General features: G+C 40.0%; 3 protein-coding genes across 5 annotated transcripts; 1 reads left to right on the top strand and 2 right to left on the bottom strand.

Moving 5' to 3' along the window:
* Positions 1-1,542: 1,542 nt before the first annotated feature.
* Positions 1,543-14,451, bottom strand: LOC136428337 (methyl-CpG-binding domain protein 2-like). 2 transcript variants are annotated; one of them, XM_066417775.1, is made up of 9 exons: positions 14,300-14,451; positions 10,958-11,092; positions 10,311-10,467; positions 9,523-9,666; positions 8,472-8,591; positions 7,862-7,952; positions 7,533-7,670; positions 7,156-7,298; positions 1,543-3,347 (listed from the first exon to the last, which is right to left on the bottom strand). In XM_066417775.1, the coding sequence occupies exons 2-8, from the start codon at positions 11,065-11,067 to the stop codon at positions 7,162-7,164; spliced, it is 897 nt and encodes a 298-aa protein (XP_066273872.1). In that variant the 5' UTR covers positions 11,068-11,092; positions 14,300-14,451; the 3' UTR covers positions 1,543-3,347; positions 7,156-7,161. The 2 variants fall into 2 exon arrangements, with proteins under 2 accessions (XP_066273872.1, XP_066273873.1); XM_066417776.1 differs by lacking the exon at positions 8,472-8,591.
* A 115-nt stretch (positions 14,452-14,566) lies between these two features.
* On the top strand, positions 14,567-18,923 carry LOC136428338 (uncharacterized). The gene is made up of 9 exons (XM_066417777.1): positions 14,567-14,768; positions 15,367-15,443; positions 15,745-15,826; positions 16,216-16,355; positions 16,715-16,776; positions 16,992-17,100; positions 17,376-17,550; positions 17,936-18,045; positions 18,400-18,923. Exons 1-9 carry the CDS (start codon positions 14,743-14,745, stop codon positions 18,498-18,500), a joined length of 882 nt encoding a protein of 293 aa, XP_066273874.1. The 5' UTR covers positions 14,567-14,742; the 3' UTR covers positions 18,501-18,923.
* A 570-nt stretch (positions 18,924-19,493) lies between these two features.
* On the bottom strand, positions 19,494-25,180 carry LOC136428336 (ubiquitin-like protein 7). 2 transcript variants are annotated; one of them, XM_066417773.1, is made up of 9 exons: positions 24,787-25,180; positions 24,217-24,336; positions 23,877-23,956; positions 23,320-23,404; positions 23,106-23,163; positions 22,627-22,789; positions 22,112-22,234; positions 21,637-21,798; positions 19,494-21,346 (listed from the first exon to the last, which is right to left on the bottom strand). In XM_066417773.1, the coding sequence occupies exons 1-9, from the start codon at positions 24,950-24,952 to the stop codon at positions 21,224-21,226; spliced, it is 1,080 nt and encodes a 359-aa protein (XP_066273870.1). In that variant the 5' UTR covers positions 24,953-25,180; the 3' UTR covers positions 19,494-21,223. The 2 variants fall into 2 exon arrangements, with proteins under 2 accessions (XP_066273870.1, XP_066273871.1); XM_066417774.1 differs by lacking the exon at positions 21,637-21,798 and having other exon boundaries at positions 24,787-25,173.
* Between the last annotated feature and the right edge of the window lie 134 nt (positions 25,181-25,314).

Raw genomic sequence — 25,314 nt, 5'->3', positions numbered from 1 at the left:
TAGTCTTTCCACCCAATATCTGCTTGAATATTACATGTAACAACATTTCTGACTGGAAAATAAATTTGATCACATCAGGGTCATCTCTAAAGATATTTGTCTCGCTCTACAGTGAGCACCCATACCCGACGGGGTTCTGTGCCAGTACAATTGTCATGTTTGCCGTTTTGTCTGGACTTGTGGACATCCTCAAAATTGGAAATGATAATTATAGAAATCCTGTATGGACCAACCGTAGCAATACCTTAGCCTGGGTGCCATCCTCCGTAGTAACTGCTGGCTCAATCTGGGATTTTGGTTAGCACCTGAAAAGATTGTGCCAGCCGTTACTACAGTGGATGGCACCCAGGCTAGCAATACCTAGCCTTTCCTCCCCTAATTGCATTCATTCTTCACTAACTTCATGGCATTCTTTACTGCAGCATCCACCTCCTCCCTGCATATGTACTACCCAATAGTGCACTTATACATTGTACAGCAATTTGGTGCATGGACAAGACCATAGCAGGGAGAAGGTGCCAAAAAGGTACCAGAATTCAACCATGTCTCAATTTCTGTTTAAAATGAGTCTAGAAAATCTGTGATATCAACAACCAAATTTGAAGTTGTCTGATCAGTTTTTCAGTATTTTTGATGCTAACTGATGTCATGGGCAGCAACAACATTCTCCAAAAGATCTCAAATACATCGTAAACCATAGAAACAAGAGCAACAGAACAGACACTTAAGTTGCATCAGCCAGTTCCAGTTTTGAATTAGTTGTCCCATAGGTTAATTGGCACAACTACTATTACATTGTTCAATGAATCAAAAAGCTGTGATGGTTAAGAATAATTTTTGTTTGCCATGTCTGGTGTGTAAGTGGGATTTATACCAGACATCACTAAGACAACACCAGAGAGATTTTGTGGGTAAAGTTATATGTGCATTGATCTTACTGTTAAAATCTGTTAATTTTGATACTACTATTACATCTGTAAATTGAATCTCCCTTAGCGCTTTACAAGTGGAAATACAAATTTAGATGGGAAGGAGTTGATCGATAACTTATCTAATCTGAGATACAGTACTTGGTTGTTACTTCAGGTTCTGATAGTTTGGTTCTTGCTACAACTTAAGGCATTTTCCCACCCTAGACAACAGCAAACATGATTAAACTTTTATGCCACTATCATGTACCTATTCTTGGGCTACTTTTCTTTGTAAGTAAAATCAATTTGCCAATGCTAAGTTTAGACTATTCCTAATCTTTGAAAACCTGAATTTAAGTCAGTCTCAAATCAAAGGGTTGACCCCGAGACAATCCTGTACTTATTTTGCTGTAACAAGTAAATTTCTTCACTTGGTACTTATCCATGCAATAGACTAGTTGACAATTCTTTATTTTTTGGAATGATGGTATATTTCTAAAGACAGATATGACCACAATACAACATCAAATAGAATTCTTCCTGGTCATTAGTTACTAAAGGCACTTGAAACACAGCCCTCTCTCATCCATCCAACAAACATACAAAAAGTCAGACAAGAATGTCAACTATACAACATTAAAGAACACTATCTATTGTTACAACTACAAGATTTAAACACTGGAAAAATAGAAAGTTTGATATACAAGTAATGTCTGAATGTCTTCTCTTCAGGTCCCTTTCCTCAGCAAGCAACCTATCCATAACATGCCTGCAGGTAATATACATGTACATGAGGCTGCCTATGTTTCAACACCTACAGCTGATAAATGCAGCAATGTCTAACAACTGTCAGTACAGTGGCAGTGCTACTGTATGCACCTAAGGATATCCTACGTAGGAGGACTAAACTGAGACATGAGTTACCAAATAACTGTACAGGGGTGCCATCTGCCCAACAATACTTGTAAAAAGGATGCTCTCCCATCTGTGATACCCTTTTAAGATGAATTTGACAGAACGTGACGACCTGGTCAATATAGGGTGAGTATGATGCAAGGATTGTCTGCTACGCTGGAAGCAGTCAGGGAAGTTTGATTTTGTATCTGTAAGTTCAGTCACATAATACTCATCCAAATACTATAAACTGTGAAACTTCTGCAATGGTTTTATTTTCACGGTTTTCAAAATGACCTCTACACCGTAAATTCACGACACTCTGAATATGTCTCCTTTGTATGAATACTGTACTACATAATTGTTTTAACAGTGAATTTAAAACACTGCAAAAACCTCCCTTTCCCTCCTACCGCAAAATAAAACCACTGCAAAAATAACCAAATTTACAGTATGAAGGCCTGACTCTTCCAAGTGCACACAACCAGGATGGACATGACCTACAAACGCCCTTCAGACAAAAGCCGGTACACACCCTTGTATGTCGTAGTCTGGTGAGAGAGCCAAGTTGTTTACAGAAACCACCCAGTAAATGTCAACATCCTGCTATAAAAGGCCAATGTCATTATCATCAATATCACCACAAAAACAAGTTGGTTCCTGAGAATTTGGACATGCATCAACTTTTCTGCTTAGAACTAATCATGATGGGTGGTAAAGTAAACACCTGCACTGCATCTCCAGCACTCATAGTTTACAATATCCCTTCTTCATACAATTACAATGTGACCATGAAAACTTGTACAAGTTGTGATAATGCCCATAAAAATGGCTGAAAAAGGACATCCCATATTTCAAAATACATGGACAACTTGTGAAGCTGTAGCTGGTGGGCAGCACTGCATGATAACATGATAAGAGTAAAAAGGAATGAACTCAAATGACCTTGTTATCATTTCTTAAACGAACTTGAATTTTCTCCTTCAGTTTAAATAGCACGCCGTCATGTACTGGAAACAGAGACTGTCTCTTATTTTTTCACTTCCTGGCATCAAACAATATTAGCATATATCATGTATTACCTTGTATCGCATTCATAGCACCACAGCACTGAAAAATGTCGGTAATCATGGATTTCCTCTAGGATTTGTGACATTCTGAGTTAAAACTTACAGTCCAACATGACAGAGAAGTGCAGACATCAGTGCAGCAGAACAAGCTACATTTACAATATTTTGTCACAAGCCTTTTGTATAAGCGTGATATCGTGCAGAACATGCTTACATGTTTCCCATAAAGTCTGCCCTTCTATGAACTGATACAGTACTTCTGTATTTCTTTACATTACACCATGAATGATGTGTGTGACTCGTAGCATTACTCTGGTCAAAACAGTTTGTTCCATGTTGTGTTCAACACTGATCAACCTCAGGATGATATAACAGAAAGGTATAAGAAGACGTAACAATGGTGTGGAGAGGCTGGTATGACACCCATCAAGTACATGTTGGTCTGTGGTGTGGATGTGGTTATCAGCATCTCCTGCAAGGGAAGGAAATAAAATTTCACTTTCACATCTTCATAAATATCTAACACTTGTACAAAGTACAAAAACGTATATGTGAAGATACACTTATTGTAACTTACACTCTTGTGTTAGATTATTCCCTACATAGCTGATTTAATGAAGTGCTTCTACACTACATTATCTAAAGAATGCCAAATATTTGACAAAATGCACTTCTCCCTGCTGCAAAGCTAGCTAGTAAACCCAATGCTGATACAAATTTGGTACAAAAAGAAAACTGAAACAGAGCAGGTTGAAGTATTTTCTACCAATGAATAAAGAAGACACATATTTGAAGACTGACACTCAATACAAACCCATTAGCATGGACAATCTATGAGTCAGACAAACAGAACTTTGTTGCACGTAACTGATAAGCTGTTTCGTCCATGAAGGTTAGACATCCAGGTAATAAGATACGCCAAATAGCAGTTACTCAAGCAACTGGATATGATTTTGGAAAAGGTCAGATGTTTCAAGTAGGATCCACTACTTTTAGTCAGTGACACTAAGCAAGATTTGTCGATCAGCAGGTTTTTAACCACGAACTATAAATTGATGCAAATAAAGTGAAGACAAAGGCGTGATAAGGTGTTTGTTTGCTTGTTGACACATCGGTGGTGGTCATAATGTGATTCAGACTGACCTCCAGACTATCTGGTTCTTGAGATTAGGCAACAAACAACTGAAAACAACTAATGAGACGGAGTCACACTTAAAAACATATTTCTTCTTTTAGTTTTAAAGAAAAATACTTTACAATCCGGAACCAAATCAAAGTGTTTGAAACTGTGACAACTCTGCCAAACAGTTCTGAATCTTGGATTAATCATATTACACAATATTGAAAAATGATAAGTACATAGTGTACTGTAGAATCTGTATTAATCCATAGTCCTATGAGACTTCAGAATGACTACTACTTTGTGATTTTATACCAATAACAAACAAAATTTGAAGCTGATAATGTGAAATGTAGCAGCTTTCTGGAATGGGTGCTTGAATTACAAATGCATGTGTTCATATCACCACAGGTGGTTGACCTTAACAGTAGATTAATAACCCACACTAGCATGTTACACTTGAAATTGCTGTTTTCCATATCATATTCAGAATGTGACCAAGTTAAACCTTGACATCTCACATTTACCCCTCATATATTCTGCTATCTCTTCCATATATCTAGAATTAGTCATCATAAGGAAGTGGTGTGTAGGAGAGTCTGTAGGCCAAGTGTACTTTGGCCCAATAACATAATATATTAGCCAGTAAAACTCAATAAAAGGTGTGGCTGTGTGACAGTTTCAGGCCATGTGATGATGCCCATTGGCTGAAATGTAAGTTTCAAACATCTTAGTCAGACATGCTATATGTAACATGCAAGGCTGTTGTTTTAGACTTTGTCCTGTGTGTTGGTGGTTTCTGACAGCAGGTGAGAAATCTGTTTGTACTCGACTGTATCATAGTTGTTCTTTGATCATGCATTTACCATTCAAGGTTACCAGTTAATCTTTAACAAGCAAACACACATGTCCAAATGGAGTTTTACTTTGATCAGAGGACAGGTAGTTATTCTTTGATGTATGATAATGAGTTGGCAGAAATCAAATGAAAGGAAAATAAAGATTCAGCCCCTTGTGTGGTATACACTGTATGTGCACTCTGTCTGGCTCTAGCTACAAGACAATTGGCTGTGGTCGGTGGGATTGCATAGCAATGAAGCGGGACTAATGATGTTATACAACACAGGATAACATGCAGAAGAGCCCTTCTTAGCATCAATACACACATACACATTCGGATACATTCATTTCCTATCATGAAAATGCACATACAGATTAAAGATTTAGAAGAAAACATTGCTATGTTAGCAAAACCCTGGCAAACAGATCACTTCATGACAAGATTGATGTTGAATCTTAAAAAGTATTGTATTGTCAGCATATGCAGTAAGACTCTATTCTCTGATGGCACCTGTCCAAATCACCTCACAACTCAAGTCTGACAATTGATCCAAGCCACCACTGGCAATGTAAATGTATTGACTTGGATGACTTGGATATATCTCTGCCCACTAAGATATACTGTAAATGCAGAAATGTTTGCTGTGGTTTTCGCGGCGACCATTTCACCGCAAACTTAAAACCACCACGAACATTTTTTTCTGATACTGTAGCAGTATGCGACTATAGCGCTGTCGCAAACTTAAAACCACCACAGACACTCCATTCTACGTTAGCGCGAAATAAAAACCATGCAAACTTAAATGCATTTACAGTAACCATTTTTGTTGAGTGTAGTCTCAAGAACTGCACAGACCTAAAGTTCTGCTTGGTGCACAATGTCGGGTGTCAGTGGAGACAATCATCACCATTCATGCAACTAGTGACATAACTGACATTTCACACTACATCTTACACTTTTTAAGGACACACCTAAAACTCACCCTTCACTTGGATTGAGACTACCTTCCAGTTCAACCAGACACTGCTTTGCAGATGTAATAGAAGGCCAATAAAGAAAAATCAACTGAGAATTTTATGTCAGACTGCACCGACTAGGTCCCATGTAGCAAAGATCTATACTGAAAATACTAGTAATACTCAGTCCCAACACAACTACACAATATTTGCTGATGTCTACTTAAATTGCAAACAAAAAATCCCTAATTTTCATCATTTTCAAAAGGTATTGATTTTCAGGATCAACACACCAAAGGTATGTCCTTATCTGTGGTAGAAAAAGACTCTGAAGATCAATCATTCAATGAAGTAAGCCATAGTCTGTGACAATAATCGATGCCGAAGCTGACCTCATGCTAACTCCACAGTGCTGCGGAACTTGTGTCGGAGGGGTGGATTTTTGACTATACACCACCATATCAAGGCAAATATTTGGGGACAAATCTGGCACAGGAGCCAAGCTACAGTTCAACCAGGCTAGAATTCCACCGATGACCTAGCACTGCTACTGTGGACATCTCACCCCACCCAGACACAACATGTTGACTAAGGTCTGATCACTGATCTGGTGCCTAAACAAACACTGATAACACCATCAGGTAACTAGTATCAGGACTTTCCAGACATGGGAAATACATTAAGACGTGATTTTCATCTCCTACCGATGCAGACTATTACAGCTACAAACAATTATTTTGTAATGTGTATGCGCAAATTCAGATTTGTCTAGCAAGTCCAATTACCTAAGGCAGATCTAACATGTCTGTAAAGCAGCACAGCGTCTAGTTATCTTATCATAACACGTCTATCTCTGATTATGATACAGAAAAAGACTGGAATAAATTGATAAATTGTATGAATGCCACCAATGTCTTTCTAATCTTCACTGCAACATAAAAAATCCAAATAATATCCTGTAATCTGCAGACTATGAGACAATTGAATTTCTAACGATAACTTGAAATAAATCACAAGGAATACAAATCCATAACATGCAGTTATCATGGTTATAGTTATGTCTCTGTCTTTATCCAAATTGTCAAGAAACTTTGTAGTCTTCTTACCTATGTCCAGTTTTACCAAACATGGGATTAAAAAATAAACGCCCCAGTAAGAGCTACCCCAAACCTATCTGTTTTAAACTCCTTCTGAATGGTCCCCAACATGCATATCTTAATAGTAACTGTACAAGCAGGAATGTATTAAATACATGTAAGACAGAGACACATTAGTGTCATTTCATAAACATGACTCCTCAAAGAATTCCAGCACTGTTAAGTCACAAATCCTGTATGAGAATCTGTGGGCAGACAGCACTCACCTATGACTACTCAACGTGTTTGTTCGTGTGTAAATATTTCCCAGCGATGGCCTCCTCCAGCCGTTTCCTGGCCTGCCGAACACGCTCTTCCTGTTTCCTAATGTCCTCATCTGATACCACTAATGGTTTCATCAATGGTTGGTCTACAAGTAAATATGAAAATACAGAGAGAAGGAGGTATTTACATGACATATGGATAATAAAACTTCAAAAATTTTATGAATTTTTGTTGACTTCAATCCATCCCTAACACTAATCCGGCAAATACTATTGTTTACAAGGACAGATAATTTCAAAGACTACATCTTCTTATGACCAATAGATAGAAATGAAGAAACTTGGCTATGTCTCCATACACATTTGATTGCACTACATACCAGTGTTAAGCCAGACTGCTGGGTTCTTTTCTACAGTGGATGGTGCTGTGGTCTGTCCTGTGATAGGGGTGTTACTAAGGTGCAAACTGGAGGCAATACTCTGTAACAATGTCTCATCATTCCAGCCTGGTCCCAAACCTGTGTTGGGAAAAAGGTTATTTCTTCAAAATTCTGAACTCACATGAATGACAGGAGACCATGATATATCAATAACACCCAACATGATAAATACAGAAGATTGCATACAAAATACAATGTCTATTCTGATGCACTTTTGTGTTGATCTGATAGGAGGCATCACTGCATGTTTTGTAAATGGGCCCACTGACCTTCCAAGCTCTTGGGTAACTCCATGTTCTTGATGACTTCCTCTGCAATGTCACAAGCATTCATTCCCTGAAGACGCTTTTCCCAGAATAACTAAGTGGAGGAAAAAATGTGAAACTGATGAAGGATACAAGACCATTGTTATTGTATTACTTAAAACTCTTCGTTTAGCTAGCCATCTCCTCTTTGTGTTATCTGCGGTACCTCCTACAACTGTAAAACATATGCCAAAACCAGAGCTTCTGTTCTGCAAAGAAACAAAGACATGTTAGCTCAATAACATAATTCAGGTTACTACAGAAATAATTTTGCTACAGTGCTTGTTAATACCAAAAGTCTGCATTACCTTTTAGTTTATTCCGGTTTTCTGATGGCTACCATTTTCCAATTGTTTCTACTACAGCATTAATCAACAATTACAAAATAGTAGCCATCAAAAGACATTACATAATTATAAAAAAAGGAGATAAAAAATGTTAGTTGGTCAAGTGTACCATATGCTTTAACTAAAACATGTTAGAGCTTTAGAATAATATGGTACTGTGTTGCAGCAACACTCAACTCTGGTTATTCAAGAATGATTTTAAATTAGACTTGATGATAAAGACGCACCTGGGATATATGTGAAATTGGGTCACTACTGCCTTTTTCTGCAGTCTCTGACTTGGAGGAATCAGAGATCACAGGGGGAGGCCTAGCGGACTTTGGTGTCATGCCAGACTTAGGGCCCATCTGCAGACAAAGAAAGGACAGTGAATCCCCATACAGCCTTAAGGAGAGTCCATCTCGCAGAGAGGATTGTGGATTTATTAACCCAATGTTCCACGTTTGCCCACAACTGCAATACCAGCAGAGCCAAGGCCAAAAAATATGTCATAAAGGTTAAGGGCACTTTTGTCAGCGCTATATAAATGTATTCCCTATCATCAGAAAGTTACATGGCCTTGGATCCATTGGCAATAATGGGGAATAAATAGGACCCGTATATACCAGGCTTCGTGAACCAGGATTCACCAAGCAAGGGATTGATCCCAATTTGCGAATCCTTGTATGAATGGTCCGAATACGGCTCCAAGTGGGGTGGGGTGTGTGAATCCCAATGTGTAATGAATAAATCAGACCAACTGTGAGATCAGTCATTCTGACTCATTCATAATCATAATACTCCTACTATGACTTACAACTATGACTGGTCATCTTTGGGCAGGAGTGGTCAGTTCAGACCACAAGGCAGGGGTGATACATGTACATGTATATCAAGAACCTACATCTCTTTTTATACTTAATGTTAAAGACATGACAGATATCCAAGAAAAACTTTTGGGGATATCATCCAATAACAGTTTCAATGTTGCTGCAACAACAGGCTGTGTGGTACATAAGTCTGTCATGTGTGAATCATCTTCAAATCCAACGCTGCGTCAACAAAAATTAAATGACAATACTTGTTTTTCTGTTTGTTAAATCTTCATATTACCACAACAAAATATGCCATTTACACATGTCATCAAATAGCAAAGTTACCTTTTGAGCGTTATTTTTTGCAATAAAATTTTCACCACAAACCAATATGTAACTTTCTGATGGTCTGCTTTTCCCTATTGGAGACAGAAATGACATATGAGAGCCAAGTAACATTTGAAATCACTCATGAGACACTGACCTGTTTGGGCTGCTCTTGATTCGCACTTTTGGGGTCGTTTCTCGTCTCGCTGCCCTTGTTGGCCTTACTGCGCACATGTGTGACCGGCTGTTTAAATATGGACGCCGTCTGTCTGATGGGCAGCACCAGGCTGGCATCATACTTCTGTACAGGTAAGGTATAGGGAAATCTTACACTGGTAATGCTGTCGTTAAACATTTAAATTCAATCTCAATAACCAGTATTATTTTAACTAGTTAACATACAACTTCAGATTTGATGAAAGAATGGAGAATACATGATGGAATGGATAGTCAGCTGACATGCTTGTACTTGATTATAGGGCACACACCACTTAGTACTGGAATCTGATGTGTCATAATCTACCAGTGTTCCATGATATAACAACTAACAAAGGAACCCGCTCTATCTCATGTCCAAAGAAAGAGTACAGTTTGAAAAGTGTTCACAAAACAGAATTCTCCAAGACAATGAATCTGTAAATCACAGCAGTGCCAGCTTTTGACCCCTGGCCATTCCAGCTGACCTGACCTAGACCAGTTCATAACAGGGGTCATTTGAGACCCCAAAGATAACCAAAAATCTTTTTTTTTCTTCAAAATTCGAAAGCTTAGACTTTGTACAGGCCCATCCACTTCAAAATTTTTAACATTTCACAACATTTTTCACGGAGAGGAGCTTTTACAAGTTTACACTGAGCAAAAGATCACCCCATGTGCCTGCATCAATTAGGAGCTTCTGCCATGCAAATATTTCCTATGCAAATGAGTATATAATAGCCATCTTACTTTGTTGGAGTCCAGCGCCCTCGATGCAACCTTCTTGTTCTTGTTGACTTTTGAAGACAACATCTTTCCCGTTCGGAAGTCGAAGCAACTTAAGTCGAACGTATCTCCCAGGTATCTTGCAAGCTGGGGCTTGCTTCTGAACTTTTTCCCACTCGGGCTGAAAAAGAAAACATTCCTCGTCATTCAACATCAAATTTACATGATATATATCAAATGTGATCCAGCTAAATGTATGGGCATGCTATAATGAGGGTGGAATAGAGTAATGGGACTGGTATTTTCAGGAACAGGATTTTGAAACACCATATCAATATCTTTACTCTACACTCCAAGCAGAGATTCTGCTCCGGTTTGTTTTTGACATCTTTAAAAACACCTAAAAATTTTAGGTGTTTTTGTCTGGCTTTCTATTTTGTCCCGTTATCTTTATGTTGCCAAGCCAAAAGGCATAAAAAAACAAACTGGAGCCGAACCTCTGCTTGGAGAATACCTTTACTGTAATTACTGTAATTAATTTACTCTCCCGTGCAGTAGCTCACTGTCTACCATAAATATGTCATTTCTACAATCAAAACAAAGTGATATGAAGCCAGAATCATGTTGCTGTTAAGACTTAAGTGTTTGAACAGTAAAAGCTGCCACCGTACCTATAGTAGTAGACATCTGACTTTCCTGCTGACAACCCGGACTTCCTCGTAACCTCCTCCCTCTTCCACCCCTTCGGCAATGCTGGACAGTCCATTCGTTTGCGCTCCATACACTACTTCCCTCTCCAATTCAAGCTGAAGAACAAGATCACATACAATGTCAGAATGTGAAAGGGAAAGACAGAACACATCAAAACATTTGATACCAGATGCAATATATCACGTCTTTGATGTTATTGTTCGCTTGAACCATGTGATCCTTTACTTTAGGACATTCACAAAAGTCAGGTATGTTCTCAGTGGTCTAATGTTCAGTTTTCCTCTTCAATGCATGCACCGTGAACTGAATACCACCACGAAAATACTTGTTCTATGTTCTGCCAACCAATCCCCTTGTTTCAACCAAGAACTAAAAACCACCGCGAACACTCCATTTTCTCCCTACCGCGAAATTAAATCTCTGCGAACTTAAAGGGATTTACAGTGCTAACAAAAAATTGACGCTTCAACTAGTTATAGTTACCTGGGTGCCATCCTATCTAGTTTTCCTCTACTTCCATACTCCCCACAACTGGTACCAAAGAAAACTAACTAGGATGGCATCTAGCCTATGGATATACTGTAAATGCATTTAAGTTCACATGGTTTTTATTTCGCGCTAGGGCAAAAATGGAGTGTTCGCGGTGGTTTTAAGTTTGCGGCAGCGCTATAGTCACATACTGCTACAGTATCGGAAAAAAAATGTTTGCAGTGGTTTTAAGTTCGCAGTGAAATGGTCGGCGCGAAAACTGCGAACATAAAACCACTGCGAACATTTCTACATTTACCGTAGGCCTGTACTAAACATAATTCATTGTAACCGAAAGCCAAGTGACACACAACAAGCCATGTCGGCGAAGACAACTATGCACTAAAGCCCCTTAAAGTTAAAAATCTTGTAGCTGCACAGCTCTGTTGAACTTTCGGTTCGTTCGTTGTTTGTATTCCCTACCTGGTAAACGCCTCATGGCATAAGGGGAAGGGCAGTGTTTCCGCCAGACCGCGACTGAGAGGCCGTCCACTTGGGGAGGGCCGTACCGCGAAAATTAATTGACCGTACCGCGAAAATTAATTGACCGTACTGCGAAAATTAATTGACAAGGAAAAGTAACTGAATGTTGTGATCTGAAAAGACTTTGTTAATTTTTCAAAATCAATTTGTTACGGAGGTCGCTATAATATACTGCTTCAATCGTCACAAAATGCGATCTACATATTGACCAGAAAGGCCTGAAGTGTAAAAGGGGTTTTCCCGCTCTGTGGTCACGTGACATCTTGCCGTCAACCAATCAGAGCACAGGTTTTATGACGCGGACCAATCAGCGCTTAGAACCTTGCATATCAATGAGCTTAAAAACATGGCGGACGGCCCGGGACGGGACAGGTTGCAACTCGAGCGGGCGTCATGACATGTGAATTCATAGCGAAAAAAACGACTTATCTACGGTACATATGGAGAATTTCCCCCTTAAAACATTCAAAGGAATATATATTGTGTCGAATACGGTCAGAAATGATGGCGAATCGCGGCAAATCACGACGTAGAGGCTGAAATGCACGGGCGAAATTCTTGTTTTGTTTACGCTTTTCCTTGTTTTCTTCGATGACTTTCTTCGATTGAGTCTTGAAAAACGGGTTTTTAATGAGATCACCGTATGCCAAAGGCACCGACATCGATTCTTCGCAAGCTTAACAATAGCAACAAACAAAAGAGTGTGAATGTCTAACGATATAGAGCGTCCCCACGCCCGCAGTAACAAAGAAAACAAAGAAATTATGCCGACCTCTCGTATTTTTTTCCCGATTTCTCGGCATTTAGTTTGTCTTTTTTTTTTAAGAGGACGGCCTATGTCTGAGTTCAGGCCGTCCAAAGCGACATAAGGCCGTCATTTGACGGGAAGACGCCCCTCTGGCGGAAACACTGGGGAAGGGCCATTCTGTTTTCAATAAGTGTGGCGGGTTCTTTTACGCGATCTTTTACGCGCTCGAGGTATGGCTCCCTCCTCAAACACAGTGCTGTACCTCCATTTAACGTCCTATCCGAGGGACGTCCCTAACCCAAGATAGGAACTGAATGAAGGAACAAAATTCGTGTAAAGTGCATTTCCCAAGGGCACAATGTCAACGAGACTAGTCAGGGGACCCTGCATTCTAGGCCAAACACCCTGCCATTACACCACCATGACGCCAAATTCTTAGGCATATAATGGGACTAGTGAGTAGTCTTTGAACATATTCTTAGGCGGAACTTCAGAAGTTCTTACAAATCACTGCTTGTAGTTAAATTTTCATTGTTGCCGTTATAATTATGGTTTATGTTACTATTGTTAGGTTATAATAAATCTAGGGTTGAGGTATCCTCTTAACGCGACATGTCTTGGTGGCGAATGCCATGACAGATTACACAGACAGGGGACTTGGGTGGGTGAAACCATTCTGTGGTGAATCGACTTGCAGGGGGGTAACTTTGTCTTCCACATAACTAAGCTTACTTTTACCGCTAACTGAAAACACTTTCCTCTCTGCGTTAAATTAATTTACAGTAGACGCTTAAAGGACTGGATATTCATTGGATGTTTCAAATCAAATTTATGCCTCTTTGGATCGTTGTGTATAGAGCTGGAACCCGGTCTGCGGGAGACCACCATGACCATATTCCCACGCAAAGGGCAGGCACGTTCGAAGTCGTTATCACTTAAGAAGACTAGCCGGCCATCGTATAATGCACAACATACAAAAGTCAGGCTCTGCTTTTAGAGTTGCAAGTTGCAACTGCCACTAAGTACATGTATCTCTAGTGTGGTTATGTGTCATGAGCTACTGAAGTTTTCTGTGCCTCAACATTTCATATACACTGTTATACGCCCGACGTGACATCTAAGATATATAATGGCTGTTGTTCACAGTCAATTATACACAATTGTCTTAAGAAAATATTGTTTTTCTACTTTGACACCGAAGATTTTTGAGTTGAAGTGTACTATAATCTAAAAGAACTTACAACTACAAATTTGACTAGATCGATGAAAAATATACTCGCTAGTTCCAGAAACATGCACGTGGTACGTCCTACAGTTAGTTCAGGACTTCCCTACACTGCCTGGCTTTGTTGTACAACAAGGTTCAGAAGAAAGCAAAGTTTGTCGTGACAGATGTCTGGTCGCCACGCCGCACATCTGCGCACCACGCACTGCAGGAAAAACAATGAACTCAAGATGGCGGGCCCGGCGTCGCGACACAAACTTCCGCCGATATCCTCCCTCAACTACGTAAAACTTAGAACATCTAGGTTACGATACTCACAAATGTAACTCCCTCCGCCGTTACTAGCAAGGGTAGGTCTCCGCAGCTTTACTTGTCGCTGCTATAACTACAAGTTCCCGAAAGGCGGCATCGTCCTGCCAGCCTCCATATTTCTCCGTCAGGAACCACAAAGGTTTCTGGGAACGGTTCAACAACGGTGATCTGCCTCTCACTCCTTACTGTAACCTGATTGGTTAAGAGCAAAAAATGCGCCTATTTGATTGGCTGTTGTGGAATACAGCTATTCTGTGATTCGCTATTTAGACGAACATTCAAGTAAGCCAGACTGTCGTCCATGTTGATGAAAAATGCGGCAAGTTCAAAATGTTGACTATAAATGTCATGTTGAAATCTCGCCCTACAGAGGATTCTCCTGCCATGTAACACACATTAAGACCATAGTTTTAGAACAAGGGTGAAAGTTAGACCAAGTTTGGCAGCATATGCGCTACGCTGGCAATATGAAAAGGTAGGCTCTACCATAAACCTCCTTGGCTCTACTCACAGCAGAAAAATGAAAGTCAAGAGTAGAGTAGAGTAGAATTTTCGGTCAGGTAGGACTGTTCCAGTTTGTCACTTTTTGCCAAAGCTGAATTTTTCTGTTGATTTCCCAGTCTGTGTAACTATTATTATTAAAGGAGCATCCTGGTGTAACACAAACTTTTGCTGTCAAGCACCGTTCATAATATTGGAGGGCTGCTAGAAGTGTGATTTAAGCAAGCCAAATGAAAATTAAATCAGGGAATATCAGAAATATAACGTTACTGTAAAAGGGGAAATATTTGCGGTTTAATGTTCACAGTTTTAGAGTTACAAGAGGGCCTTCATGCTCTTTTACGTAAGACGAAGGCAGCCTAGTTTCATTTCCCGTACTTCGTAGGGAAAGCCATCTTAATCACACAATTCGTACAGCGAGGTGACAGAATTTTTGCTTAATCGCCTTCCTTGATTTTAGCGTAATATGTAGGGGTTCTGAATTCAGCGTTATGTGTTGTAGGTACCCCCATGCAGACCCTCTTACAAAAGAGGGATCTCTGCCATGTAACAATGCTGCATGCGTTTTGCAGGTCCAGACATGGAGTCTTTACTCAATACACAGCATGGTTTTCAAGGAGTGTCCCTGAAGAGACAGTGAGAGCATGGTGTAAGTATAGATCCTGGCAGTCCGTTAGAATTAGTCATTCAATCAATGAGAGACTGGCTGCATATCCATGCAATATTTGTGCTTCAATAGTTTCATTTTGCATTTTTTGCTTTGCATTCATATGTTTAGGCAGAGGTAGGCAATGTCATGGGATTGGGTTATTGTAAGAAGATTTCATTTTGTAACATGCAGAAGCTACAACTGCAAACTCTAAGAGTTGTTATATCTGAATTTCTACATTCTAAAGGCATTTTTACAAGACCTTATCTTAACACTGGTCGATGCCAATGGTTTCCCTCAGTACAACAGGAAGGTGCACTTGCAGACCAGAGCTGTGCCAAGTTCCTATTCAGTGTGGAGGCTGACTGTCCAGACACAATAGAGTGAGTTGAAAGTATTTCTGTCATATGTTGGTACTGATCGTAGTTATTCAGGGTCTAGCTATATTGGCTTGGGTTTTCTTCTGGTCAAAGTCCAGTTCTTGGACTTATATTCATGAAAGTTCATCTGTGTGACCATGTTGATACATAACACAGAGAACGACAACACAAATTTTGTTCCAACAAATTTTCGACCCTATCCTTGGTCCTGATGCTCAGATCTGACATTTGGTGAGAGGTGGTTGGTACTGGATAAATGGTGATGATGATATTGACAAGATATACAAAATTGCAGAAAACGTTTCACTAACAATCTTATCCTCCTGGCTTAATATCTTATTGCAATATTGGCATGTAGAAATTTGTATCAATTTTTGCATTGAATTTTTCAGATTCTTCCAGAGTAGCCTTTACCTTGATGAAAGGTTGTCCATGTTCCATGCTGACTTTGTTGATGCCTCTGTGCAGCATGGAGGCATGAGTGTGGTGCCAATAGGCATGTATGTACTACCTCCAACAGAACTGCATCCTGGTAAGTGTTGGAAGTGGATTCTATGATGTCCTGCCCCTTGTCTGATACATGTACTAGTACTCCCAAAAGTGTTATTCTGTACAAGGAGGTTATAGGGAATTATAACCTCCTTGTTCTTAGAATCTTTCTCTACAAGTTACAACCATATTTTCTTAGTCTGTTGTCTGGTATACTATGGTTATGAACGATTAGTATAAGATATTGTACCTACACTTGCATTTCATTTTTGTGATGCTTTACATGTAGCTTTGTCGAGACAACAAGTGGACAGGATATTCTCATTATAAATAAACTAAAAGACTTTCATTTTTGACAGCTGTTGTTGTTGTTGTTTTTTGCAAACTTTATTTTCCTTTCAGAGCTAGAGAGGAGAGGCAAACTAGCATGGATGAAAACTACAGGAAGTCGCAGGAAAGATACAGTAAGGCCAACATTGGTCAAATCACATAATTGTAATCGGACTTGATAAAAGTATAATTCATTTAATGAGATACTTTTGAAGACCGTGATTCTAGGATTGTTGGTTTGTAAAGACTTGTGGCACATTACTACATGTCATATGAGATTAGCACTGAATTTGCACTCATGAAAGGCCTGAAATGTGCAAGCAAAGGAATACAATGATTTGTCTATTAGGAAGACATAATAGAAGATTCTGTAACAGAAGGAAGGCACACTGTTGGAGAGAGGGGAGACTTAGCTAGCCTTGCAGATAGTGAGCGGCCTCTTGCAGCTGATAGTTCAGGTAGCTCAATCAATTGTCAGTGCTTCAAAATTTTCAAAGCGTTACAGTCCAAATCTACTCTCCAAGCAGAGGGTTTGCTACACAACAAAAACGATGACAAAGTAGAAGGCATGACAAAAACGCCTAAAACACGTCAAAAACCAGCCGAAACCCTAGCTCTGCTTGGAGAGTAGTCCAAATCTACTTAATCCCTTTCCAGAATTTTTTTTTTTTTTTTTTTTTTTTTCTTATGTTGCAAGGAGTCTGAATTCTTCAAAATCATCTTCTTCATGTAGAGCATGTCGCTGCCATAACTTCCTCCAGCACCGTTATGCAAGCCACAAACAGCCAGAACCACAGGGAGAGGGAGGACATCCTACAACCCTCAGACTGCCTTGATGTAATAACTTCTAATGAAAAAGTGACTGAAGAAGAGACTGAAACACAGTTGACACAAAGAAACAGGAACAGGTAAAAAAATTTGTGAAACATATCTTGCTGTACATTATCACAGCAAATAGTAAATTGAAAAGTCTCTTAAGCCAAAAAGTCTCTCACAAAGTAGACCAAATCATTTTATTTATGTACTGTTTTGTTTCCTTTAGATAATTCATTTCAATTCAAATTAGAAAGAACTTTGTTAGCATGTAGCAGACAATCAAAAGTCTGAATTTTATCTAATTTTCTGGGTACATTCATTTAGAAACTTTCATAATTTTCAAAAGAAACAACTCTAAAATCACAGACACAGTTTGCAATTTCACAAACTTTAGAAAAGTACAGTAGTACTATGCATCAAAATACAAGAGTGTCATGTTTGTCATCAATAAGCATGCTGCTTTGTTTTCATTTCTAGGCCAGCTAGTCCTTGCTGTTCAACAGCACCAGAGCCCAGTACTGAAGCACACCCAGATCCATGTGACTCGTGCAGGGCCCCACACCAGTTTCTACACAGCAGACTGGATGGTCAGTTCCACCACCTTGCTTTCGGTGAAAAATCATTTCATAGAAATAAAGGGAAAGGAAGTACAGTTGTATCCTCACAATGATGCGAAGAAAGGTGTTAGAAAATAGCTCTGAGTCTAAAAATTGAATGCCTTACTCAGTTACTGATTAACATGTGGGTTATTTAATTCATGCATTAGGAATTCCCCAAAGAAACATTTTTGATTAGCATGCACTTTAAATATTTCTAGGATTTGTACGTCTTTCTTATAAAGTTCGAAAGACAGGGAAGTAGTTACAATTTCACCCTTTTCTTTTAGCACAGAGGTTTGGCAAAAGCACTTAACATGTTATTATATTTGGTTCTCCACACAGATATTCCCCATGTTGCTGACCTCCAGATGGGTAGAAGAGGAGTGCTGCAGGATTTTGTTCCAGGCTCAAATGGATTCAGCGTCAAATGTTGCAGCAAATGACTGTTCACTGCAGTTTCTGTTCAATAAAGTTGCAAAATTTTTGTGAGGGATGACGTTACACCTACCGGTAGATAGCTTATAGTGTAGATATTATAATTGTAGTTTGAATGTGTACAAAATAGCTTGTTCTGACAAAGTAAGCTTCCTTCAGGTCCACTGTTCTTTGTTGCAGTGAGGTTGAACTATACTCTACAGTTTAAAAGATGCCACATCACAATCTTTACCATTATAAATATTGTTGTAAGTTCAGTAACTGAATTTTAAGATATCTAGAAATTGATAAAGCCAGAAATTGATTATGGCACGTGCTATTTTGTATTCCAGAGCTTGGCAACTGTCTTGAATTATACAACTGGACAGGAATTGTGAAGTGCCATTGAAAGAATTTATCTATGAATAAAATGAAGATGATAAGAAAACAAAGTACATTGTACATGTAGCAGGATATATTTTGACAGGGAAGGAAGCCCTTTACCTTGCTTGAGGCACTTTGAACAAAGAAGCTATGTTTTACATCCCTTCCGAAAGAAGCCCCAACTGAGATGTCCATACCCAAGATTGAACTGGGGTCTGCCAGTTAGCAATCGGTTGGAACCAGGAGCTAGTGGCACATACATGTTCATTGTAGGGAAGCAAGTTTTCTTGCTGTTTCAGTAGCAGGGTATATTTTGAGAGGGAGGGGTTGCTAGCCCTGTATCTTGCTTGAGGCACCTCTTCGAACACAGGAGCCCTACGTCCCTTCTGAAAGACAACGTGCTTGAGGCACCTCCTTGAACGTGGGATACGTCCCTTCCGAAAGACAAGTGCAGCCCCAACTGAGATGTCCTTACCTAGGATTGAACCAGGGTCTGCCAGTTAGCAATCATTTGGAACCAGGAGCTCAACTGTGAGGCTGATGCCAGTTGAGAGGGACACCCCACCAAGCCTTCAAGGTCAACTAAATTGTTAACTTTAGGCTTTTTGTTTTGAGATACATGTTGAAGAGGGCATGCATTGAGGGGAGGTCCCAACAAGGCTTTTATTAGGCTGAATTTTAGTAAGACCGTCTACACTTTCTTTCAATTAAAAACGTCAATTAAAACGCCTATTAACTGGAATTAAATCTCCGAATTTTATCCAGCTGTAGAGTTTGACTTGTCTTTATATATTAAATGATAGGCAATGTACGGCCACGTATCAGTGGGGACGACTAGCAATTAAGATCATGACTGCAGCACACAGGTGCACCAGCAGCTGCAATACTATTTTGAACTGCTAGTCGGCGCTTTTGAAGCATCAAGTTGGTGCGTATGACAATGACGTTTTGTATTTGTGATACATGTTGAAGTACTGTACGTTGATATCGATTCGATCATATACTATTCAAAGAATGAGACGAAATCCAGGATCGTGGCCTGCCCACGCACATTTTACCCATCGAAATACTGAAATGGCAACAGAAACGTTTTTGCTAAAATCTGAGAATTAAAGCATCCGGATTCCAAGCGGGGCTTTTTGGCATCAGAATTACAGGTGGAATGTAACCTTTGTGAATTGACAAAAATTCTGTGTTTTAATGATTTTGAGGTGAGGAAGGAAACAGTCGCTGGGCCAACGGAAGATTTTCGAGAGCGTCACTTGACCCCCAAGGTCATATTGCATCAGTAGGTAATCCACACCCCTTACAGCATTTTGCAAGCAAAATTGGATATATTTTGAGACAAACAAACAAAAATTTGGTTGGCATTGTCTTCTTGTTGTACAAAATAAGATTTGAATTTGGATGCAGTACTCCTTCAGAAGGTGACAATATACAGGAAATGTACACTCGACCACTTTTATTTAAAAAATGCGTAGGTAATACATCATCTATCAGCCTCCTTCGCAGACTTCTTGGAGCGGTAGTCCATTAGATTAGTTATTTTCAAAGACATTAATAGTCCAAGACAATGACTTGTAGAAAGCATGTTTTTTTCTTTGTCAATTTTATTACTTCCATTCCATCCAAGCAAGGATCCAAGCTTGTTCTCTTCTCAGATCTCATGCACAACGATTGTAAGATAGAGAAGTGATAAAATAAGGATAACTTCATGCACCACAACACATTTTATCACAAGTCAGCATTATCGTTGAGGAAAAAAGAAAGAAAGCATTGTATGGTACAGGCAAACAAAAGCAATCTTCATCTGCAGATTGTGATAAAGTCTGTTAACAGTCTAAAACATATATGGAAGCTTGCTTTCACATAGTTTGGCCACAGCATGTACATTTTATGAATGACATCAACACACATTAATAAATCTATGTGTGATGTTGAAAAAAAAAGAGAGAAATTATTTCCCCACAGAGATGGTCAACATGTACCAACATGGGAGAATATGTTGTGTTGTAGCCTTGTGTTGTACTTGTTGAAGTGGCACTAACTGTAGTGAGGCAGCCATGACTGTAGTTGCAGAAGTGAAACTAGTTTGATAGTTGTAAAAGTGGGACCAATGAGATGAATGTAGTTGCCAACTTGGTCAGATACCAGCCTACCAGTACCACACTAGTGTCACTTTGTGCACTTCTTGAATATAGGGAGAAAATCAGACATCTTTTTTCACCCATCTTGTTTTTTCCCCGCCCTATGGCATTAATCAAATTTGGAGTCTCCAGAGGATGTCATCCATAAAATTTACTTGCCGTGGCCTTATACAGTTATAACAATATTCATGTCTTTGTGTCTTGCATGGTTGCAGGTGACTTTATAGACCGTCTCCAAAAATGAGCTCCACTGCTGCCTGGACGTCTCCGCCCGTGGCCTGCAGGGCCCGCAGACTCAGCGCATCGTCCGTGATCCCCATCTCACGCATCTGCTGCAGCTGCGACTGAACAAACATACAAAACATCAGAACAGAGGATTGTAGACATAAAACTAAAGGTAGGGCAGTGGCAGTGAAGCTGAAAGGGATTGTCATAGCCTGGTGTCAGTGAGGAGTGGGTATAACAAGACAGTGGGGTGGCCTGCAGAGAAGGAAACTGGGATTCATCAATTGTTCAAGTCACATTCACATGCATCTACATCACCTAACAATGCACCACAGGCCATGGGGAACCATGCATTACTGACACCACACACTCCAGCAATGTTCTGTGTGACAACCAGTAGAGCTGGTACCTGTGTGGCAGCCGTTATGGCCTGCTGCATGGCCTGACTGAACAGGTCCTGCGTTATCATTGGTCGAGAGCCTGCAGCTTCTCCCCCACTGGCAGCTGCTGTGTTAGTAGAACTAGTGGGTGTGGTGGCAGAACTAGATCCACTCGTGTTAGCAGTCGGTCTCTGTACAGCAGACGACATGCAGGACTATGAGTCACACAACTGTCCTCATACCACCGTATAACACAAGGTATCAGTAGCTACCGGTACCAGAACTGAGACGTGGTAAATGCACAGCAAGACACCAGAGATGGATGTATTTACAGTACATCTAAACTGAACATTATGAAACATTAATTGACAGTAAATAGAACCATACCATCTTTGCATAACACTTCACAGGCTCCAGCTTTGCACGACTCACACCACACATCAACTTGAGAGCAAAGTCTTCACATCACAACTACTGATCATCAGAGAATTGCTCACTGCCCACCTGTAGCACCTCCGGTCCCCCTTGTGGCTGCATGTTCATGGCTGCTGTGGCTAGTGCAGAGGCCAGTTGTACAGGTGTGATGGGGCTGGGCGTGGCAGCCTGGGAGTCATTGCCTCCTACACCCTGTAACAAACAACAACTGTCTCAGGGTAGACACACTCAACACAAAGAGTAGTTCCCAGATTGGTAGTTCAATAATTACCCTCTGTTCCAGAATATAGCTTACTGCCTTCTACAATGTATGGATATCATTTCAAGAAAAAAAGGCAAGTAAGGAGTAGTGAAGAGAGGAAATGGTTTACACTACAGTAGGGTTGGGTACCGGTACACGAAATTCAGGTCCAGATACAGTCAATGGCCTGATGTTTTTCCAGTTGTTTTTTGGGGCCGGGCCTAGCAAGAAATATTGGTTTTTAAATCAGTACCATGTACCGGTGGCCACAATAGTGGTACCCACCTCTACTCTGCAACCTTTCAAAACAGCAGTCAAGCCTGTCAGCATGGGACAGCCTTACCTGGTCAGCTGTCTCCATATCCTCCTCTTCAGAGTCCATCCCAAACAAGCCCCCTCCACCGGAGCTGGACCCCCCCTGGGCTCCCCCTGACGCTGCCTCCTCATTCACAGCTGTGGCAATCAGGGTGGCTGCCTGCACCAGGCAGGGGTGGGCCGCCACTAATCTGTGGAGAAGGGCACAGCAACATTGCTGAGAAAGCTTCAAGACAGAGCCTCTGTCCAACATATATTCATCAAACATCAAATATCCATTGAATTGGAACAAAAAGGAAGTTTACTACATTGTACTTAGCTACATTCAAGTTCTCAGAAAGGGAGCAACATTGCTGAGAAATAATCGTGACCTGCATGATTGTCTTCAAGACAGAGCTTCAGTCCAACATGTATTCATTTAACATCAAACATCCACTGGATTAGAGCAACAGGGAAATTTACTACTTTAAGGTACAATGAAGGAAGAAAGAAATACACAAATCTTACTTCTGTACTTGAGCTGGGTCTGCCAGGTTCATCAACAGTTCTCCGTCTCTCAGCAAGGCTAACAATGACAGAAAAGACTTTCAAATTTCAAGATTAAGCACTGGGAAGAAAGTTTAACCTAATTTGAAAGAATCAAAATAGTACATAAGTCAGTGCCACCAGTGCTCATGAATTACATTTGGACGTGTTAACAACTACAAAGAACAAAACTAACCCAGTGCTATCTGATCAGAAGCCAGCCCTGGTGTTGCAGCTATCACACTCTCCATTGTTACGGGATTGCTCAGGACACGTTGCACCTGCAAAATTAAAGAAAGCATCAATACAGCTCAAAAATAACCTTCAGTGTGAAGATGATGAACTTTATTTCCAATACATACAACATAGATGGACTTGCCAAATATTCAACCAGTCCAGAGTACTTGTCTTCTTCAAGATAACTGAGTCCCTGGTTGCTCAGGTGACCTTTTTGAAGCATGGCCTATCAACTTTCATTGAATAGGAACGGGCTGATGTCGACTTCAAATCACCTCTGACTTGTTGCTCACATCACACTTCTGGAAGGTCATGTGTACTGTACCCTGGGTGCCAGAATTTCTACCGGGGCCTCATACATTCGCTACCCTAAAGAATAGCATATTTTCTTAGGGTTGCGAGTGTAGGAGCCCCCGGTAGGAATAGGATGGCACCCAGGCTACATGTACTGAGCAATGCGGTTTTCAGCTACTGGTGGTTTACCGTGTTCTACTATACAAACAGAACATTTCTCACTATTTCCCTGTGTGCAGGGTTGAGCAGGGCAGACTGTAGGGCCACCAGGAGTTGTCTCACACCAGTTCCTCCAGCTGCTTCTATACATTAGACAAGAACATTAAAAAAATCAGCCATGCATTGCATTGAAATTTAAATATGCAAAGGAAGGCTCAATTTGCCTCAAAATTATACCATCTTACTTGTTTTTTTTTACACTATATATCTCCATGTTTCTCATAATCAAATTTTCAAAAGTCAACATAAGTCTATTTGAATTCACTTACAAAAGACTAAAAGACCTTATGGTAAGATAGTTACGATTGCAAGTGCAGTAAGCTTGAAACAACAGTACCAGTACCTGGTTGTTGCTGGTTCTCAGTTGATCGTTTCCTGAGAACGTGCACAGTGCTTCCCTTGGTGACTCCATAGCTCTCTAATGTCTTGCTGTCTCTTAAGCAGCGTCCACAGTAGATGAGTTCTGGAACATTTTACATAACGTTAGCATATATTTTTTAGTTTTAGTAGAAAACCTTTTTGATTCACCTACAAAATTAATAACAAAAGTGAGTAACTCCATATCATATGTTGATTGCATCGCCAGACGCCTCTTCTTGGACCAAGAGACCACGTCTAGCCCATTTGATTTATTCAAGGTCAAAATAAAGGCATAACATTACAACAACAAATCAATAGACATTCAAATGGCAAAGAACAAATGAATCCAAAGCAAATCTGTTGCCATTTCTCTTAAATTTATAAAGATTTACTATTTTCAGCTGCTTAGCTACTTCCAGATATCTAGCTGATGCCTCAAAATCTTTCTAGATGGCTTAAAACTTCCTAAAACTCAAGAAACTTTTGTATGACGACAATAAACATAGAACAGCTGCCTTCTTCATGATGATAAAATACATAATTTTCGCCCTACCTAGCTCCGACGTGGGGCAATCAAGTTTTGAAGCGACCTGCGTTCGGAAGATCTCTACACTTTCAGATAATTCCACTTCTTCAAGACTGAACCGCTTCGCAAGCTCGCGTAAATTGCCCTCCTTTTCCTTGAAGTCCAAGCGAGTTTTCACGTTGATGGTCGCCATGTTTGTTTTTTCTATCCTAGTGTGCGTTACCTCTTTACTCCGCCAGGTGACGCTTACCTCTATCTGACGTCATTCGAAGCGCCCCCTGCGGAGAGGATGACATCCTCACCGTAAATCATTTACAATCTTGGTGAACTTTAGAAAGTTTAATACCTTTCAGTTCAGTCAGTTCAGTTCATCCCCTTATAAGACGGAAAAATCATCATTGTTTACTATGGTAAAACCTCATACAAGATCGTATATACGATAGAAACTAAAATGTGATGATCTCATCGGTATCAACCACTATATGGAAGGGGATTGTATCTGTTATACTAATTTGTAAGGTTTATTACACAAATGATGAACCTTGTATTTAATTA

This window comes from Branchiostoma lanceolatum, chromosome 2, assembly GCF_035083965.1.
Source record: "Branchiostoma lanceolatum isolate klBraLanc5 chromosome 2, klBraLanc5.hap2, whole genome shotgun sequence".
Classification (NCBI taxonomy): domain Eukaryota; kingdom Metazoa; phylum Chordata; class Leptocardii; order Amphioxiformes; family Branchiostomatidae; genus Branchiostoma; species Branchiostoma lanceolatum.
This window is presented reverse-complemented; position numbering and strand designations above follow the sequence as displayed.

Bases quoted from the DNA above. Each gene is read 5' to 3' on its own strand.
- LOC136428336 (XM_066417773.1), bottom strand. From the start codon at position 24,952: ATGGCGACCATCAACGTGAAAACTCGCTTGGACTTCAAGGAAAAGGAG. The intron at 23,405-23,876 runs GTGAGAAATGTT...TTAATTTTGCAG, and splicing joins ACCCTGCACACAGGGAAATA to GTGCAACGTGTCCTGAGCAA. The intron at 22,235-22,626 runs GTAAGGCTGTCC...TGTTTGTTACAG, and splicing joins ATATGGAGACAGCTGACCAG to GGTGTAGGAGGCAATGACTC.
- LOC136428338 (XM_066417777.1), top strand. From the start codon at position 14,743: ATGCGCTACGCTGGCAATATGAAAAG. The intron at 14,769-15,366 runs GTAGGCTCTACC...TGCGTTTTGCAG, and splicing joins TACGCTGGCAATATGAAAAG to GTCCAGACATGGAGTCTTTA. The intron at 18,046-18,399 runs GTCAGTTCCACC...TTCTCCACACAG, and splicing joins TCTACACAGCAGACTGGATG to ATATTCCCCATGTTGCTGAC.
- LOC136428337 (XM_066417775.1), bottom strand. From the start codon at position 11,067: ATGGAGCGCAAACGAATGGACTGTCCAGCATTGCCGAAGGGGTGGAAG. The intron at 10,468-10,957 runs GTACGGTGGCAG...TTTCTTTTTCAG, and splicing joins TCAGATGTCTACTACTATAG to CCCGAGTGGGAAAAAGTTCA. The intron at 7,953-8,471 runs GTGCGTCTTTAT...TCCTCCACTTAG, and splicing joins CAATTTCACATATATCCCAG to TTATTCTGGGAAAAGCGTCT.